The 19708-nt window shown below is 44.2% G+C and overlaps 1 protein-coding gene across 2 annotated transcripts; it reads right to left on the bottom strand.

Annotated features, from left to right (window-relative positions):
- Positions 1-272: 272 nt before the first annotated feature.
- Positions 273-18985, bottom strand: LRRC32 (leucine rich repeat containing 32). Of its 2 annotated transcripts, none has more exons than XM_005290540.5 (3): positions 18848-18985; positions 9305-9392; positions 273-4069 (listed from the first exon to the last, which is right to left on the bottom strand). In XM_005290540.5, the coding sequence occupies exons 2-3, from the start codon at positions 9386-9388 to the stop codon at positions 2129-2131; spliced, it is 2025 nt and encodes a 674-aa protein (XP_005290597.1). In that variant the 5' UTR covers positions 9389-9392; positions 18848-18985; the 3' UTR covers positions 273-2128. The 2 variants fall into 2 exon arrangements, with proteins under 2 accessions (XP_005290597.1, XP_005290598.1); XM_005290541.4 differs by having other exon boundaries at positions 18714-18851.
- Between the last annotated feature and the right edge of the window lie 723 nt (positions 18986-19708).

The raw sequence follows: 19708 nt of genomic DNA, 5'->3' as shown, positions 1-19708 counted from the left end.
TGGATGGACCTATCCTCCATGAATGTATCTAGTTCTTTTTTTAACACAGTCTGGCAAGAAGTTCCACAGGTTGACTGTGCATTGTGTGGGTGGGAAAAAATACTTCCTTTTGTTTGTTTTAAACCTGCTGCTTATTAATTTCATTTGGTGACCCCTAGTTCTTGTGTTATGAGAAGGAGTAAATAACACTTCCTTATTTACTTTCTCCACACTTTTTGCTTTGGTGCTTTGTAAGATAACAGCAATACTTGTTTTTCAACCTTTTAAGTATTTTTGTTTGTTTTGTTAAAGTAGGCCTTTGCCTTTTGTTTGGATTTTTCCAATTTAGCAACTGTCTGCAAGTGGACCCGATTTAAACGTTTTTGCAGGTAGGCATTTATTTTGATTATTTTTTTTTTAAATTGAGTGCCACTAGTGTGCCAAATTAAATGTTTTGGTAGTTGCATGTTTTGGCCTGTCATTACCTTAAAGAATGTTTTATTAGTAGACGCAGCCGGTGTCGCTTTCAGTGCCATTAGAATTAGAGGCATGAGAGTGTTCCACTTATGCCTACTGGTATTAACCAGTTTTTTAAACATTACTTTTAGAGTTCTATTGGTTTGTTTCACCATCCTAGATGACTGTGGTTTGTATGGCATGTGTAGTTTTTGCAGGACTTTCATTAATTTAAAGCAGTTCATAAAGAACTGTCCAGTAAAATGTGATTCCCATTGAGAGAAGACTTGCTTTACTAGGACCCTCGCTGTGCCTTTTGCAGTACTGGCCTTTAGAGGAAATGCCTTTACCCATTTTGAAAAAGAATTGACAACCACCAAGAGATATTGGTTGCCTTTTTGAGTCCTTGGCAAAGGACCTATGAAGTTTATACACCTGAGATTAAAAAAAAAAAAAATTCCATCTAGGACAATTACTGGAGGATAATTATTTTATTTTATACTTTTTTTTATATACTTCATGCATTGAAATCTAACAGTATGCAGTGTGTGTTAAATTGCTGTTTCTAAACCAATAAACATTTAGGTCTAATATTTACTGGCTGAAATTCATTCTTTAAGGGAGATTTTTTTTAAATAACGTGTTTGCCAAAGAAATGAATTTCTTCACATTAAAACCAGATAAATATATATTGCACCCTATGGAGACATTCCTCCTCTCTGAGCTGAACTGTTACTCAGTGCAAATGTCTATCACATATTGTGATATAGGCATAATACACTGAGCTTCATGTGCGTAATCATGTCTCCCAGTAGTCGCTAGTCCCGTTGAATGTAACAGCCTGCTGCTAACTAATTGAGATCTCCTTTAACACAAGCGTTAGACACGTGTGGTTTTGGTACTGAAGATCCTTGGTTTGATCCTCACAAACAACCGTATTGCTTAGGCAGCTGTCATGAGCTCCATAGATCTGTGTGAAGTTACTGTTTTTTGAGATCACTAATCTAATCCTGTTCACATTGGAATGAGTGGGAGATTTGCAATTGACTTCAAAGGGAGAAGGGTCAGACTTTGTTTTTCACTGGTCCTGGGTCATGTGCGTTCACTTCCCTTGAGTTTAGCTTTAGGAGTTGAACTGCCTCAAACCTGTTATGACAAAGCAAAACCCAAAACCAAAGAGATGGGTTTTGCTGAAGCATGTGGGTTTGGGAAGTTTTGCAAAGGTGTATGAGGAGTCACCCTGCCTGTCAGCTGTGATGAGATCCCCAAGTGCTGGTATACAAATGACCATTAAACCATGATCCGCAGCCTTGGCATGGGGAGTGAGAGGATTCTCCTTATCCAGAGGCACCAAAAAGCTGGCTTAGCATTTCAGTGAAAAGTTTGTAGTGCCCAAAAGAGTTTTGGCTGGTTTAAGTTCCACAAACCTTAACCTAGCAGTTTTACGTGATTCTCAGCTTCTGATGAGCAAGATTTCACAGTTCTGCATGAGAATGGAACAAGTGCAAAATGTGACATTCTCTTCTCGGTTACTTTGTGACTGCAACCCCAAGAATGATGCTGGTGCGACTGAGAGCAGATTAAAAGCTGGTTTAAAATCCACAGTTAAATCAAAGCCAAGAATTTGACCTTTCATTTCTCCATGTTTTCAGTGTAGCACCTGATTTGATTTCTCATTAAGTCAGTGCGTGTGCTATGCTTTAAATTGCTGGCTAAACTTTTGTCTGCGGAAGCAACAAAATGCACCCAGTCCAATGATGATCACTGATAAAATTAATGCAACCGTTAGTATAATAAGCAAGTTAATTTTCTTTAGATCCTCTTTTTCACAGACTTCTGGTCTTATGTTGCTAATATAAATTTCTTCTTGGTACCCAAAGCTCTTGGAGTACTGGCATGTTATCTGCTCTACACCAGGGATCGCTACATTTTTCTTCTGGATCATAGATGAGAGCCAGACATTTCCACAGCAGCTGAGTGGGTTCCCAGCAAGATATAAGTTTTTAAGAGAGTTCTCTAATGCTAAAATGTTACTGCTCTGTAGATTACAAAAACTGTTTTTCCGTAGATCTAGAACTTCCAGGGAAGCGTCACTACCCCACTTGGGTAGCCAGCTCAGTTGATTTTCAGACAGGTTTAAATGTTTAAGGTGATGAAAACGAGGCAGGTCGATATTTAAAACGGTCATGCCATTGCCATGTAAATTCAAATACTCAAGAGATGTCTCCAGTCCTGATAATGCGTTAGCCTCTATTTTCAGTCCTTTGTTCATGGAGAGCTCCAGGAGAATTAGTGAAGTCTTGTAAAAAGCATACACTGGTAAGTTCTTCAACATGTTGTCAGCTAGGTATAAGTACCTAAGAGCAGGGAAGTCAACAAATGAAACACAACCATTCTCCTCGCCAGTAAGCCTTTGTTTAGCTAATCCTGAATACATGCTGCAAAAACTAATATTATTACTCTGGAGATTAATCAATTTGATGCTGGGAAGGCTCGCGAAGATATCAAATTGCAGGGCCTGGAGATGATTGTTTTGAATGTAGAGCTCCTGTAAATTAGTCAATATGCTGGCATCTAGTAAGAGATTCTGCAAAGCATTGAAGCTTAAATCAAGGATGGCTAGTGAGATCAATGCACTATCATAATTTACTGCAAACGTCTGGAGGCAATTTTTACTGAGATTAAGAAACCGAAGCGAGGACATTGACTCAAAGAACTCATTTGGGATGGCTTTGATCTCATTATAACTTAAGTCTAAATATAAAAGCTGGGATAGATACAGAGAACTTGTGTTTGTATTTTGCTTCTGATCCAGAAGATGAAAAGGAGCTTCCAGCCAGTCCCTTTCCATATAGTACACCTCATCGTGAGCAGAGTCTGCAGTAAACTGCATTAAATTCTTAGATAAATTCAGATACGCCAGCTTGTTCACCTGGGGGAAAACTGGGAAGCGCAGTAGCTTGTTCTCACTAAGATCCAGCCACCTCAGGTTATACTCTTCCTTTGACTCTGTAGCATGAAAAGTCTCAATGCTGTTCCTACTGAGGTCGAGTATCTGGAGTTGTCTGAGGCTGAAATCTGAGATGCAAGTGATGGAGTTCATGGAGAGATTGAGCTTGGTGAGATGCACCAGAGTTTCAAAGGCACCTTCTTCTATTTCCATGATGATATTACTGTGGAGGTCAACCTCAACAAGAGCCGGAGACCCCTGAAACATCCTGTGTAATATCACGGTAATGCTGTTTTCTGCCAAGGAAAGATACTGAAGTGATGGTGCTTTGTGTATAAAATATTCAGCCATTCCATTGTAGAGTCTGTTGTGGGACAAGTCCAATGTTCTGATCTCTGGTAAAAGTCCAACTCCTGGTGTCCTATGCTGAGCCAACTCATCTAACTGGTTATTGGCTAAAATGACCTCAACCAGGCTTGTCATGTATGTGAAGACTCCGGGCTCAATGAAGCTTATTTGGTTGGATCTTAAATCCAAATGCTGGAGCGAGGTGTAAAATGTCAGGGGCTTCTCAGAGAGATTTCTTATCTCATTTCCAGACAAATCTATTTTATTTATGTTTGGATGGAGCTCTGGAGGGATTTGGTGAAGCTCTTTGCCATGACAAAATGCCTTCATCTTTACCTGCAGAAAAGAAAGAGAACAGGGAGTCCTGGTTACCACCTATGGGATGCTCAATGGCTTTTCATCAAGTATAAAGACAACATAATATTCAGAATCTGATTATATTCCTTTTCTTGGAGATTGGTCGTACTATGCTATTCTCTATTCAGGCGACCAGAAGCCCGACTTTCTTCACAACATAGGGTGGGTTTTCATTTCATTTCAATGGAGATACTCCTGCCTTATACTGCAATAAGAGTTCCCATGTAGGGAGTTATACTGGTATAACTACGGCAGTATCATTGTATCGGTATAATTATGTCAGTAAATTCCCCCACGTAGATTAGCCCTAAGAGAGAAAAGAATTGGGTTCTTTGATTTTTGAGATCTGGCATCATAAAAATTCAAGTTGGAGAGGCTCCATTATATTGTCTAGCCCATCATAAAGAATCTATGATCCTCTAGCCAGCACAGGATTAGTCCACTTTCTACCTTTCATCCAGTCTAGTTTTAAAAGTCCTGAGTGATGGGTCCAATCACTTCCCTTGAGACTATTCCATTGTCTATTAGACCTTGCACTCAAACACTTTTTCCTGATATTTATGCAGCCTAAACTTCCCTGGCATAATTTCATCCTTGCCCCATTGTACCTCATAATAAACCAGATTCTGCCACTTTGCCTTAAATTAATAAGTATTATTAATAATTAAAGTCTAAAATAAGTATTAATATCTATTACAAATAATTAAATTAATAATACTCCATGATTAGCTCCATTGACTTCAGTGGGATTACTCTCAAAGTAAGGTACTACTCATTGAGAGGAAGTAGATTGGAATCCAGCCCCAAATAAACAATCCCTCTTCTTATTTACACCCTTCAAATAGTTGTAGACTGTGATCACATCTCCCCATAACCATTGTTTAGCTAAGCAATACGTCTTTCAATCAGTGCCTCCGCTCCCAAAACATTGCAACAGCTCACCTCAAACTCCCTCTAGTTTATCCAGACCTCTGTCCATCTATGTTTATACTCTCTCCAAGGCAACAGCTTCTTTCTTTTGGCCCCGTGAGCAGTGCTGTGCACACTGTTCCGTGTGGAATAGAAGGAATGCAGCAGGGAAATGGCATGGGGGGGGGGGATTCATACATGCTGCAGCTCTCACGGTTACAGCTCAGGGTGAAATGGTGATGCGTAAAGGGTGTGGCCTTTTACAGGATGCTTTAACGCAGCTGGTAAATTAATACCCATACAACAAAGTCAATTTCTTCTCTTGGATGTGTGGGTCTGAATGCAGCTGATAGGGAGCTTCAAGTATGCATCCAAGGGCAAAAAATGAACCATAATTTGCAAGGAATTTTGGGAGCATTGGGCTAAAAGGCCTAGTGTAAGGCACACACATTGTGCTGTTAAAATTAACATCCAGCAGCAAGATTGGAGCAGAGTCTAAAATGCTTGGTAAGCATCTAGGCTATCTAAATAGGTATCTATCTATTCACGTAGCTCATGGGATCCTCTGGGTCAAACTGCTTGCTGACTCCTTCTAATTATTCTTATACGGAGAACTAGTAGCTAACCGTCATAAAGCAAGGCTCTGTGTTAGCTCTTCAGAAGTTAAAACAAAAGACTCTCCTCCAAACATCTGTTTCACACAAGCAGGGAGGGGAGGGGGAATAAAGCCTCAGGGATGTTTACGAGAATCTGGGTAACATCCAGTGTTTTGTGAATCACTTGCGCATGTGAGGAATGGAGAGTGCACATTACCGGATGTGCGGCTTGTCATAAATATGCCAGACAAATGAAACCCCTCAGCCAGAGCTGGACTCCAAGTCTGCTGCTACACCCAGTCTGCTGCACGGTGCTCCCCTCGTGGCAAAGCTCTCTGAGAGCTCCCACGTGACTCGCATCTTGAAATTTGAACCCCAAGTCCAACCAGAGCAGCTAAATCCCCAGTAAGGGGAAAGGGAGTTGCATCCTGGCTTCTCTGAGCCATTAGCGCCTTCCCACCGAGATTTTAGAGTGGCTCACTTGAGCTGAAAGGTGACCAGAGGCCCAATGAATCTAGCAGGGAGGCAGGGAGGAGGCCTTATTCAGTCAGCTAAGAAGAGGTGGGGAGTGGGAAGAAGAAAACTCAGGAGCCAGAAAGAAGCAGCATTTGCATCAGCACAAGAAATGACAAACTCCCTCCCTCGTGTAGGGCCTGATCCTGTCAGGAGCGGAGCACCCTCCGCTCCCAATGCAGCACTCACCACCACAATGAAGGCCTGATCCAATTCACTTTGACATCAAGGAGAGCCCTTTCCATTAACTGCAGTGGGAACTGGGTCAGGCCCAGCTTGCTCGGTACCTTTCAAGATTGGGCCGTTAGTCCAGCCTGTCAACCCTGCAGCCCCTAAACCGGGTTGATGATCAAGTCCACACCTGCCACGGTTCTGCTGCTCTTTACAGTAACTTCGTTTTCCTCTGTAGATTTCACTTTTCTCTCTCGATCACTCCTTCATCTGCGCCCCTTCTCTCTACCTGCTGTCCTTTCCCCCTCGCCTCATCTCCGCTCTCCCTGTCCCTTCCCTCAGCCCTTGAACTGGATGTGTATCCGCTCTCCCTGTCCCTTCCCTCAGCCCTTGAACTGGATGTGTATCCTGCCCCTGCTGCACCCACATTTCTCTTCCCTGCTACACAGAAAAGCTGCAATAAAAGGGGGGAAATCTGTGGGTAGGAGTGAGGACGGAGCATCAGTTCTCATCATACCCTTGCTTTTCCTACCCCTGTGGGCTTTTGTTAAACTCACGAGCCAACTGCATGAGCATTAGCAAAGCTGTCCTCTTCTGGGTTCGCATTCCTTCCTCCTCAGCTCTGGCAGCTGTTCGTATTAAAGTGCAGTGGCCTGCAGTGCTAAGAGTGGGAACGCCTCTTGCTGCTTTCAGCGTCTGCTCCGCATAGAAAAGGAGGTTATTAGATCAAAATGGGCCCAACCGCTCTGAAGTCTGGGGAAGTTTGGATTCTGAATCCAAACTCTGCCACTCAACTGTAGCTGGTAATTTTCGGGGATGGAGCCAGCAGCCGCCCTCTCTTTAGCAAAACTAAAACCAGGGTGGTTTGGATCTAGGTCCCATCGCATCCTAAACGCCAACGTTTGGGTGTTTGAACACAGGGCTTTGGGCTAGATCCTCAGCTTGTGTAGACTGGTGCTGATTTACAGCAGCTGAGAATCTGGCCCTTTGTCTCTTCTCTGCAATGGCCAAAGAGGGGATTTGGGGGGGTTGATTCTGAAAAAACTCATTAACCGACTTGTGATGTTGCCAAACTAAAACCAGTCGTGATTCAGAGCGGGGTCCAGTTTTATGAACCATCAGTCTTCAGGATGGGCTGGATAAAAGATTCCAGCTCTGGCCTTCCTCTAGTCTAAAGATTCATCTCAGGAAGAGTGATGTGTGAAACAATGCCATTGCAGTGAAACATCCCATTGTGAAATAACAGGGAATGCCAATGGCTCTCGCTATCACAATTAACCTGGGCTGAACTGTGTTAGAATTTGCACCCTGTCTTATCTCCCTGGGCCAGATTCTCAGCCAATGCAGACCTGTCTAACTCCATTGAGCTTAACGGGGCGGTGTCAATTGACATAAGAGGAGAACCTGGCTCTGGGACTCCAGAGTGTTTTGTCAGCCTCGAATGTTTCCCAGTTGCACTAAACAGCTCAAAACTTTTTTGGACTCTTTTTTTGCCTCTGCAGCTGAATGCAGTTTACAGTGGGGTTGCGGAAATCAGCCAATATTTACTTCTCAAGGAATCAGCTTGATCTACGACTTATCCAAACAAGGGCAGGGGGTAAGCCCTTATTAGATGTACGGTGTGTTTCATCCTGAGTTCGCATGTCTGGGATGCCTGGGCCCAAAAGTGTCATGTTTACAGTGGTTTCATCATTTCTTCCTCTCCGGCCAATAAGCGAGAGATCCAGCCACCTTCCCAAGTTCTTTTTGTATGCTAGACCCTAATTTCCCTGAATTCAGGAAGTGCATTAGTACAGCAGGAAAGGAATGAGTCCCATAAGGGAGATCTGCACAGCCAGCAAATTATTCTTTTCCCTAGTTTGGAAATTCTTGGGGATTTGTGCCGAACAGCTTCAACATTTAAAGAAGTAGATGAGTATTTTTAAACTCCCCTTTACCGTCAGCTGTATCTGGATAAAGGGAAGGAGGGAGAGGAAAACCAGTTCATCTGTGAATAACATGAATAAGATGTTTTAAAAAAAAAAATCTGTGGGACAAATCGCACTTTGGAGACAGAGGTTTTGTCTCTAAGTGGGCCTGATTCTGATCTCACACCCAGCATAAATCAGGAACAACTCCACTGAAGTCTGTGTTAAACCAGTGTAAGCGAGGGGAGAATGGGGCTCACTGTCACTATAGGGGGAGCAGTGGGGTTCGTTCATGTCACAGAAGAAGTTCCTTTTTTAAGAAAGTATCGCCTTGTGTGTAAGACACTGGAATGGGACTCAGGAGATATGGGATCTTCCTGGCTCTGCCACAGACATCCTGTGTGACTCTGGGCAAGTCCATTAATATTTCTGTGCCTCCGTTCCCTAGCAATAAAATGGGGATAATAATCCTTCCTTTCTCCCACCTTATGCTTGTCTTGCCCACGTAAGGTCTGTCTGCACAGCAGCTGAGAGGTGTAATTCCAGTTCTGCTAGAGATACATGTGCTGGCTCTGTGCGAGTGTAACCCACACACCTCCTGGGTGTGGTGTTCTGTCCCCGTCTGGTGGCACCGAGACCACTTAGAGATTAATGAGACTGCTACAGCTACATGTGGTGTTTAGCTCATGCTGTAGTGGCTCATGCATTTAGCTTCCCAGGTTCAATCCTGCCCTCTGACAACCAGGGTCTGTTGGCCTTACATGAGCTAGTGCGCTAAAAAAGAGCAGTGCGGTTGTGGAGGCACGGGCAGCAGCACAGGATTGCACAGGGGTGGCTAGCCCAGGCCACATTGCTATTTTTAGCCCACTGGCTTGAGCAAAAGTAGCACATGTACTTCTACCCAAGCTGGGAATCACACCTCCCAGCCGCTGTGCAGACAGACCCTTAGATTTAAGCTCTCTGCAGCAGAGACTGTCAGTTACTATATGTTTGTGCAGCACCTGTATCATCGGGGTCCCAGTTTCATTTAGGGCCTCTGGGTGCTACTAGAATGCTACTAATAATAATTAAGGAGAGACGTGAAAGAGGAGATGGCTCCTCCTTGGGGAATCTCTTACCATTTCACAGGGTGACTCTTCCAAGGGCCGATGGCTTGAGATCCCTCCGTTCGCTGCCAGGAAGAGTAAAAAATACAGTTTCATGGCTCTGCAGGGAAAAGCAAAGATGGGTTCAAGCTAAACCTGGTGTTAAGTCCATGCAGCCACTGGACAGCAGGGTCTGCACCAGCGAGTGGAACTGGGACTTGCATACATAATAGAATAGCAAAGCCCTCTGGCCCATTCCAGCAGAGAAGGGAGTGTTATGAAGTAGGAGAGATGGCAGGAAAGCTCGCAGACTGAACGTTTCTATGGCTTGCCCATTGTGCTGCATATCTTAGATCAGGGGTGGCCAACCTGTGGCTCCGGAGCCACATACGGTTCTTCAGAAGTTAATATGTGGCTCCTTGTATAGGCACCGACTCTGGGGCTGGAGCTACAGACGCCAACTTTCCAATATGCCATTGCTCAACCCCTGGCTCCGCCACAGGCCCTGCCCTTACTCCACCCCTTCCCGCCCTCTCCCCTGAGCAGGCCGTGCTCTCGCTCCTCCCCCTCCCCCCGAGCCTCCTGTACGTCACGAAACAGCTGATTGGGAGGTGCAGGGAGGGAGGGGGAGGCGCAGATCATCGGGGCTGCTGGTGGGTGGGAGGCACTGAGAGCGGGGAGGAGGGAGCAGATGGGGGGCTGCTGACGTATTACTGTGGCTCTTTGGCAAGGTACCTTGGTAAATTCTGGCTCCTTCTCAGGCTCAGGTTGGCCACCCCCGTCTTAGACTGTTGGCCAGATTTTCAAACACCATAGCACCCGCTAGCTCCCACTTACGCACCTTACGCGAGTGACCAGGCTGTCAAAAGTGCTTCACATTCAATAGCTCTCTTGTTCTCAAGGCAGCTAGTGGATGATCATTGCCCTTGTAAACCTGGCCCTATCACTCCTTTATCTTCACCTGCGCACACTGGTGGTGCTCAACAAATGACATGATTATAATAGTCTCCACTTTTATAGCACATCTCATCCCAGGACCTGGAAGAGCTTCACAAACTATTTAATGAAGTCACACAAGACCCTGGCAAGGTACCATACAATCATAGGGCCAGAGGGGACCATCAGACCATGTAGTCTGACTTGTATATCACAGGTCACCAACACCACCCGGTGCCCGCACAATAACCCAGCAACTGAAATAAGACCACAGGAGACTAGACTATTATGTGCCACAGGCAGAGAATAGGAGGGACCGTGTTGCACCAGTGGCTGAGGCCCCCACAAAGGCAGGGAAATGAGTCTGTGAAATATACCCAGATAGTCCTGGCAAGTGACCCACACCCACATGCCAATCGACCCAGGGAAAACTTCCTTCCTGACCCCATATATGACAATCAGTTCGACCCTGAGCATGTGAGCAAGAATCAGCCAGCCAAGCACCTGTGAGAGAGAATGCTCTGATCTCAAAGAATACGTCCTTATTACAGCCTCTGTCATAAACATGACAACTCTTTCAGCAAATTCCTCCCTTCTTGAGTTTCTCGAGGCTGAACAGGTGGAGTCATTCATAGATGATGGAACTCCCTTAGCTGAATCAGTGTTTAAAGGATATATTGGCTAACAGGCAAACTGTCTTTGGTGCATCAGTGCAAAGTGGCTCTGGTTGCCAGACGCAGAGTGGTGCAAACAGGTGCACTAGGACAGGGGTTTTCAAACTTTTTCTTTTTGAGGTCCCCGCCCCATGTTATAAAATCGCCAGGGCCCAGCGGGGATAGGTTCAGGGCTTTTAGCTTCAGCCCTGCAGGGGGGCACTAGGACTCGAGGCTTTAGACCCGGGGGGGTGCTGGAGGTTCAGGGTGCTGGGCTTCATCTCCAGGGGGGTACTAAGGCTCGGGGCTTTAGTCCTGCAGGGAGTGCTGGGGCTCAGGGCACCGGGCTTCAGCCCCGCAGCTCTGCTCCTGGTTTCAGCCCCACAGGGGCACCAGGGCTTGGGGCACCAGGCTTCAGCCATGCGGTCCCATGGTCCCGTGAGGGGCCCACGGACCCTTGGTTGAGAACCACTGCACTAAGATGTGAGGCCTGTGAGCTCCCTGGGGAAGTTCTAGCTAACTCCGCCAAAAATCCTCTTTTGGGCTCTAGCCCCCAGCCAGTACAAATCACTTCCCTTTGGAGCATGACATTCACAGTTCTGTTTGCTTGTTCTCTTTGCCACAGCATTGCCCCATAGTTTGGCTTGATTTTTTATACCAATCCCTAGGCTTCCTGTGAGTGCAACTTTGCACGTCCCTCACAACATGAGCAAACAGCAAGGATGGCTCCAGGAAACAGATCCTGGGAAGTTCAGGCCACCTATGACTTGCTCTGTTTTTAGAGCACATTTTCCTCATTCCAGTTGAGTCTGGTGGGGGTGGGGTGGAAATCTGGGAGCTGTAATACCGGTGGGTTTTATTTTAGGCTTGAACACTGCACTGTGATCAAAGGTTCTTAATGTCCTCGGGTGCCTCAGTCTCCCTATCTCTAAAATAGGGACAGTATTCCAGCGGGTTTTGTGAAGCCTTTTAACTACTGGTGGCAAAGTGCTCCCAAACGCGCCAATGGCAGGTGCTGCTGGCAGAGTGCGCTCCATGAATTCTCTGGAATTCTCCCCGCTCCGTTCAAAGGAGCCCAAATGTGTTGACCTTCAGAACATGCTGCAGGACTCATCTGTGGGGTTGTTTTGGAGTAAGAGTCAAGGGGGAGAGGGGATTGTCTGGGGCATCACAGGGTATTAGCTAGTTGGACCTGAAAGGGGAAGAAAGTCTGACATGCATATTTATGATTTGTGATCTTTAAATAAGTGCAAGAGGGTTCTGTTGCTTTTTACAGATTCAGACTAACACGGCTACCCCTCTGATACTTGACACAAATAAGGGCAAGGCACTCAGAGCTTTGCTTGGGCATCTTTCATATCTAAACAAATAAAATAAATAATCTCTGCTGGATATTGCCCAACATAGGGCAGTTCTCTATGTATCCTGGGGTCCAGCTCCAAACAGTGCAGCCCTGAGTATTTCCTGTCTGCGATGGACTCCAGCCATTAAACTAGTGCTGCAGGAGAATTTTACTCGGGTGCTTTCAGTAATAATATTTTGCACTTAAAAAGGACGTTGCAAATTCAAAGATCTCAAAGTGCTTCGCAAACTGTAATGAATCACTGCCCTGAACCCAACTGGGAGACTGGACTCTTCCTCCCCTGGTAAAAAGAGGCACAGAGTGGCTAAGTGACTTGCTGAGGGACCTTGGGTAAATCAGTGGCAGAACAAAAACAATGAGGAGTCCGGTGGCACCTTAAAGATTAACAAATTTATTTGGCCATAAGCTTTCGTGGGTAAAAAATTATGCAAAAAAAGATGTATCTGAAGAAGTGGGGTTTTTTACCCATGAAAGCTTATGCCCAAATAAATCTGTTAGTCTTAAAGTGCCACCAGATTCCTCGTTGTTTTTGTGGATACAGACTAACCCGGCTACCCCCTGATACTATCCATCCTATGTATTTCTAAGGTGCCTACCAGATTGGTATCCAAGTGCAGTAGAATCCATTGCTAGTCTCCTGCTCTAAGCGCTAGACCACACAGACGCTATCGATTTCAGGGTAGCTAATTGGACAGAATGGTATCAGATCCTCTCTTTCATGAACAACAAATAGATCTGAAGATTCTATTCCTTTGGATCACTTTCAGTTCAAGTGCTTGGAGCTTTCTCCTGCTTTGCATAGTTTGCATCAGTCCAGCTCCTTTGTTTTCTGACTCCACTGCCTGGTAAATAAGTACGGGAGGCATAGGCATCACAGGCTCTGTGGGGAGTCTGCCAGAGTGGGCCGAAGACCCCCACGGTGCTGCAGCCCCCAACAAAACCTGGCCACCTACATCTGAGCTGATGGCTCTGACACCCCAGGAGTTTCAAAAGTAACTTGGGAGCAGCTGAAACAGTAACTTGCTATAAAGGGAGCTGTTGTTACCACAATGCGATGCAGGCAGTTTCATTTACCATCCCAGCGTGCTCCCATTATAGTGAAATCCCCACTGTTTTCAGAGGGAACAGGGTTGGGCCTCAAAGCATCTTTAATGTTACAACTTTCCGCCTAGACTTTGTATCCTCCCAGTTCCCCGCTCCACAGTTGGACAATGAATGAATTTTGGAGACTAAGATTCACCCCCTCCCACCTCATGCCAAACCTTAGGAACTGGGCCAGCATGTCTAATCAGATGAGACAGACAAAGTGCAGGAGAAAAGAAGTGCCATTATCTCCATTTCACAGATAGGAAAACTGAGGCATATAGTTACTGGTTCACCCAAGGACATACAGGAACTGGGAATTAAACTCAGCTCTCCTGAGTCCCAGTCTGTTGCCTTAACCACAAGCTCAGCGATCCTCTTTTTTTGGCATGAAACAGTCAACATTAATACAGGTTAAATGTTGTCATTTGCATTGAACAATGACAACAACAAACTCCCAATTCCCCCAAGATTAGATTTCTGTAATATAGACCATTATTATTACTATTTTTTCTCATCCAAACTAAAGAAAAGAGAAGCAAAGCCGCAATGTGTGTTCCTTTAACATATGTAAGACACACACCAAATACTCAGAGGGCCATGTACCCCCAGGCGCCCTAGTGCTAGGGATTATTGCATTTGCTGTTTTTAAGAACAGAGTGAATCTATTGCATTTACCTTGTTTCATGTGTCAGTTATTTGCATTCCCACCCTCTGCTATAAAAAAAACCATCGTATCCATCTCTCCAGCGTTTAGTCAGCCCTAGCACAGATTAGATCACCCTTGTTTTCACTCTCGCCCATTCAGAGCATGGAGTAGTTTCACTGGTAACTTTGCAGCCTGAGATGAAACTGAGACATTTTAAGGGAAATATCCTTATTTGGGACAGTGTCTGCTTTAAATTATGACCCTTGTCTCCCTTCTGACTCCTCTCCTGGTTGTTCGCTGGGTCCTAGCAACCACAGTGTTAAGAAGTAAATTAGCTACTCCGGGACTCATCCTGGAATGCTTACTTGGGGAAAGCACATATTGAGAAATACAGGGGTTTTGACTGAGCAAGGCTTTCAGGTTTGGGCCCCGTGTTTGCCCAGAGAAATATTTGACTTCTCTTTGTAGATGTCATTACTTGACTCTGTGTATGGATCAGTCAGTATGTTTACTTTAGGGTTTTGTGTCTCTGAGTTACATTCCTAAAGAGCTGTAAAGGAGCCACAGAGCGTGTGATAGGCCACCTCAAAGTCCCTGAATCACTATCTTACCAAATAAATGGAGATGTCAGGGTTATAAATGAAAAGATACAGTACTGATGCAAGTGAAACCCTTGATCCTGGAACCCTTACTCACTGGAGTCATCCTTCCTCACACGAATCGGCTTATTGATTGATTTGTCCAGAGGGCCCCGATATCACTCTGAAGTAAATGGGAGTTCATTGTTGGCTAGGACACACCCTAGATGATTTAAATGGGACTACTCATGTGAGTAAGGGTGACTAAAGATTGCTGGGGTGGCCCTGCTGCATCTAGACACACGGTTTGATTTCTGTGGCCACTTATTGTTCCGCCTGCCTGACCTTCAAGTAAATATTTTCATTTCAAAAGAAGATTTTACATCTAACATTAAGATATGATGGTGATTTCAGATTTACCACAAGTTAATTTATATATGGATTATTTCATTCTGCCCCCTAGGGTTGGACCAATACTTGTCTTCCAGGTGCCTTTTCCTACTTAAAACCCCACTTCTGCAAATTCCTTCTTATGCTAATTTCACCGTTGTGGTCTCCAAAAACTCACGTCTGAATGTTACTCTATATTTTTTCTGTGGTGAAAGGGCTTCCTTTGGAGTAGAACTTTTGGTGTTTTGTTTATTTTTTGTAAGGCACCCTGAGAAGGAAAGGCATAAGCACCAAAGAGAGGAGAGGGATTATTTAGTGTGGCACGCAGGGGTATGATTAGGAATAATGAACAGAGAAAGAGAAAATCACGTCTAACTGGAAAACTTCCTATCCGTGAGATGTATTCCGCTGTGGAAACAACTCCCCAGAGAAGCGGTGTGAGCCTCACTCCATGTGACTTTTAGCACTAGACTGGAAAAGAGACTAGAAAACGGGCTATCAGGAATGATTAGGGCTGCTTGGGAAAATATTTTTTTCCTGTGAAAAAGTTTACAAATAATGAATATTTCTCATTTTCATAGAATCAGAGAAGATTAGGGTTGGACGAGACCTCAGGAGATCATCTAGTCCAACCCCCTGCTCAAAGCAGGACCAACCCCATCTAAATCATCCCTTTATGATTTATCCCATCATCATCAAATTAAAATTGTACAGGTATTTATTGAAAAACGCCAAACACAGATTTTATTTAGTGTTTTGCAAATAAAAAAATGGGGGGGGGGTTTGAGAAAAACCTGAAATTATTTTACAGAAACAGAATTTCTTTTCATGAAAGCTTCCCTTTTGTCGAAAAGTCATTTTTGCCCTTCCAAAAAAAAAAGTTTTAAAGCAAAGTTTTTAACCAGCTCTTGGAATGATCCTGGAAGGTGGACTAATGGAGCTTTCCCAACACAAACTGCAGTGAACTGCCTGGTGTGTGAATTCCACCATTGGCACATAAGATAAGACAATGCTCTGAGCAAGTGAAAATTCACATTGCCCGCACACTGGATGTAGCAGGATTTGACTGTCACGCTTGTAAGAAATTTGGATTCATAATCAGAGGTGAACCAACCATTGTGGGAAAGACTATGAAATCTGCTCAGCGATTTGCCTGTTCCTAGAACGGATCTCAAACCAAACTGTTTTAAAGATTCCGAAACATTTCAGTAACCTCCCTCTGCCATTATTTTTGTGAATATTTGCTCTTCTGGAATTTGGTTGCAATGACACTTAGCAATTGATATCTTTAAAGTGCTGTAGAGACATTAGCAAGTTATATCTCGAGGATCCCAGTAATGTAAGGTAAATATTAGCCTCATTTTACAGATTGGGAAACTGAGGCAGCGAGATCAAGTGCTCACTCCCATGAAGGGCTGAGAGCCCTCAAATCCCGATGAAGTCAATTGAAGTTGAGAGCACCTTTGACCTTGTGAAATCGGGTTCTACGTGATTATCCCAAGGCCACAGCACAAATCACTGTCTACTGCAGCTGTCAGTGAACTCAACTGGGTTTTGCCAGTGATGTCAGTGGGAGCAGAATCAGGCATGTGGTGTCAGTGCTGGGGTTAGAACTCAGCAGTTCATCGCTCAGAGTTGTGTATTCAGATACTCCTTTCTTTCAAAGGCCATTCTCATGGTCTTCTCCTAGCATGACCCGGAGTAGGAAGTAGCAGAAATCCCAGAAGCTAGTTCTCATGAGACTTCCAGTGATCTGTTGCACATCTCCAAGGGTTTTGGAGAAACATTAATACTTCTGGGTGGTTTGTGAATCAAACCTCCAGCTCTTTGGAGTTTGTCCATCACTGGTTTAATTGCTCTCTAATGCAGCACCCTCGGCAGTCCTTTCTGTGCAGGGTCTGTCTGTAGATGGTTGGGTTCTGCTCAGAGCTGGACAGAGTGGTATCAGACCCTAATGGTGGGTATCATACCTAATGGTATCAGACCCTCTCTTTCATGAACAACAAATAGACCTGAAGATTCTATTCCTTTGGGTCACTTTCAGTTCAAGTACCAGGAACATTACCTTAGAGAAGTGAAAAAGCTGTCTGTCTGTCAAGAAATGATTCTCCAAGGGGAGAATCAAGGGGGGAGTGAACCACAGACCCGTTAGCCTTGTTCTCTGCCCCAGCACTGGACTAATCTCCCATGGGAAGCTCTGCACCCGTTTATCCTCTTCTCTCCTGCCCTCTCCCCCCAGTCCTCTTCCCTTTTAGCTGTTCCTTCCTAAGTAACCTCCCCCACCACCGGAAAAAGCTTGTTATACCCCTTCCCCTCCCTATGTCTGTCTTATCTATTCAGATTGTGAGGTCTTCAGGGCAGGGCCTTCTAATGCTCTGAGTATGTACAGTGCCTAGCACAATGGTTGGCTCTGTGGCTCTATCGTAAATATAACTATGAATATAATCTCTAGATGTGTATCAATAAAGATGGATGATACAGAGAGTATGGACCTTTGACCAAAGGTGGTGGTATTATTATTATTATTATTATTTATTTAGTTATTATTCCAAGTGAATTCAATCTTTAAAGAAAAATTCAGGCAGATGTATGTGTTCTGTAATCCCAGAGGAGATCAAATGAGACCAGGAAATTAATTTCAACTACCTCTGCCTGGGATGGTGTCCAGTAACCCTCTTGTGAAGAATGTGTCATTCTTCAGGTAAAAAGCCAAAATATTAGATCTACTCACCAAGCCATAACCCTTTGCTTAAAAAACAAATCGAACTGGTAAGTAAATAACAGAGAGATTTCATAATATTAAGATAACTGAAACCCCCTTTTCAATTAAAAAAAAGCGTTTCCTGTTTTGATTAACCTGGACCTTTGTTTAGGAGACATATTTTTATGAATGAGGCTGCAGTGTTTGGCTCTCGCAGTATTTTCTTTGAGAGAGAAGTTGGGTGAGGTAATATCTTTTTATTGGACCAGCTTCACCTCACACACCTTCTTTCTCTCATATCCTTGGACCAACATGGCTACAACAACACTGCGAAGAGTATTTTCTTAGGTTTTTATACATAGGCATTTGCATTGCCTCTGCAGCATCACGTGAACCCTGGCACGGGATTAAGAGGAAGGAAGATTTTGAAAAGGAATATTTGGCATTGATGTATTCATATTTTCAAGGCATTGTTCAAATGTTAATCAAGAATCATAACCTCCCGGGGAGATTGTCAGCATAAACCTTTTGTTTGTCTACAGTGGCTTCTGAGCTACCAGTTTCTGTTTACGCAGACGGTTACCACTGTGTGGGAAGTTTAAAGGTTGCTTTTTAAAAGCAGTGATTAAAGGTAAATGAAATACTGCTAGCCCCATCTTACAGAGGGGTTAAATGCTTTGCCCAAGGCTGGGTAGTGAGTCAGGACAAGAGCTAGGATACTCATGGTGCCTGGCTCCTGTCCCTGCACTCAAGACCAGAACTGTGAGACAGGAGACTTTCTATAGGATTAGTTTATGTACCTATATTGCAGAAACCCCCAAATTGTACCAAGCACCATGCAAACATGCTGTCCTTGCCCCCAAAGATTTTAGTAAGTCTCACTACTATTTTCATTAGTAGTGAAAACACAGAGGAAACATCCCAATCGTTTCGTTGTAAAACTTTCCAGTGCCTCCTTAACTTAAATGATCCAAGCCACTGTAATAGGCTCCCCAATGAATTAGCCATACAGCTGTATGGGACGTGCCTACTGTGGTACATTTGATCGGTTATTCAGCCCATTCATAAACACAAATCTGTTTCATTTACCTTCATCCTCGGTGGTATATTTTTTTAAAAGGCTGCAGCTCCACGTTACTGAATCCCCACTTTCTCCTGCAGTCGGAGAAACGTTTGGCTCAGCTTTCCAGCAGCATCAAAGTTTAACTCGTTGCTCTACGTACCTGCTGTTCGGATGAAGGAGGAGGCTTCCCTTCTGCTTGCAGTGTTCGTCTCCCAGGCTCTCCCGACAGCCCTCCAGTGAAAGTTGAGGAAGGGCTTCCTTGGGGAAGTCGCAGCTCTGCTACATGCCAACTGACTAAAAACTTTGAGAACTCAGACAGAAGTTTAAGTCACTGAGAAAAAAAAAATACTCCCAATAGACTGGCCCTTGAATTCATTGCTCAGCAGTCATCAGTTCTAACATATTTCCAAGCTCCCATAAGCATGTGAATATAGACCTCAGTAATAGTTATTAAATGCGAGTCCTCTGCTCTTTTTTTTTGTTTTCCATTTCACTTGCTTAACCTAGGCTTATTTCCTGGAGGTTCTCAGCTGATAATAACGCCCCTCTCATATTGACACATTGAAGCATTCTGCGAATACCACCAGAAATCCCCTTTGCAGATTTCAAAGGTAAATTCATAGTATCTGTCTCACAGATGTGTGTCTGGTTCATGTTACATTCATTTTCAGGTACCTTGACCTAGAGCATACTGTCCGTTAAAGTTGGGGTAAATCAGAAGTAGTTCAATTGCCTACAGTGGATTTACAAGTGAGAGCAAAATTTGGCCCTTTGGTCTAGGTCCTCAGCTGTTATAAATCATCACCGCTTCTTTGAAGTTGTGACCCCAAGACTCCAACTATTGATATATAAGATAATGTATTTTAAGGTTTGAACAGGGGGGAGAATATATCTGCTTTCTAAGAGGAATATTAGGTCAGATTTTGATCACACTTACATGGCTATAAATCCAGAGCAACTCCGTTTACTTTAGTGGAGTTAGTTTTGAATGAGTGTGATATCAGAATACAGGCCATGTGCT

This window comes from Chrysemys picta, chromosome 1 (genome assembly GCF_011386835.1).
Source record: "Chrysemys picta bellii isolate R12L10 chromosome 1, ASM1138683v2, whole genome shotgun sequence".
NCBI classification, from domain to species: Eukaryota; Metazoa; Chordata; order Testudines; family Emydidae; genus Chrysemys; species Chrysemys picta.
Note: the sequence above shows the minus strand (reverse complement) of the source record. Positions and strands in the feature narration are given on the sequence as shown.

Excerpts from the sequence above, each read along its gene's own strand:
- LRRC32 (XM_005290540.5), bottom strand. The coding sequence starts at position 9,388 with ATGAAACTGTATTTTTTACTCTTCCTGGCAGCGAACGGAGGGATCTCA. Across the intron at positions 4,070-9,304 it reads AAGAGTCACCCTGTGAAATG|GTAAAGATGAAGGCATTTTG; the intron begins GTAAGAGATTCC and ends TCTTTTCTGCAG.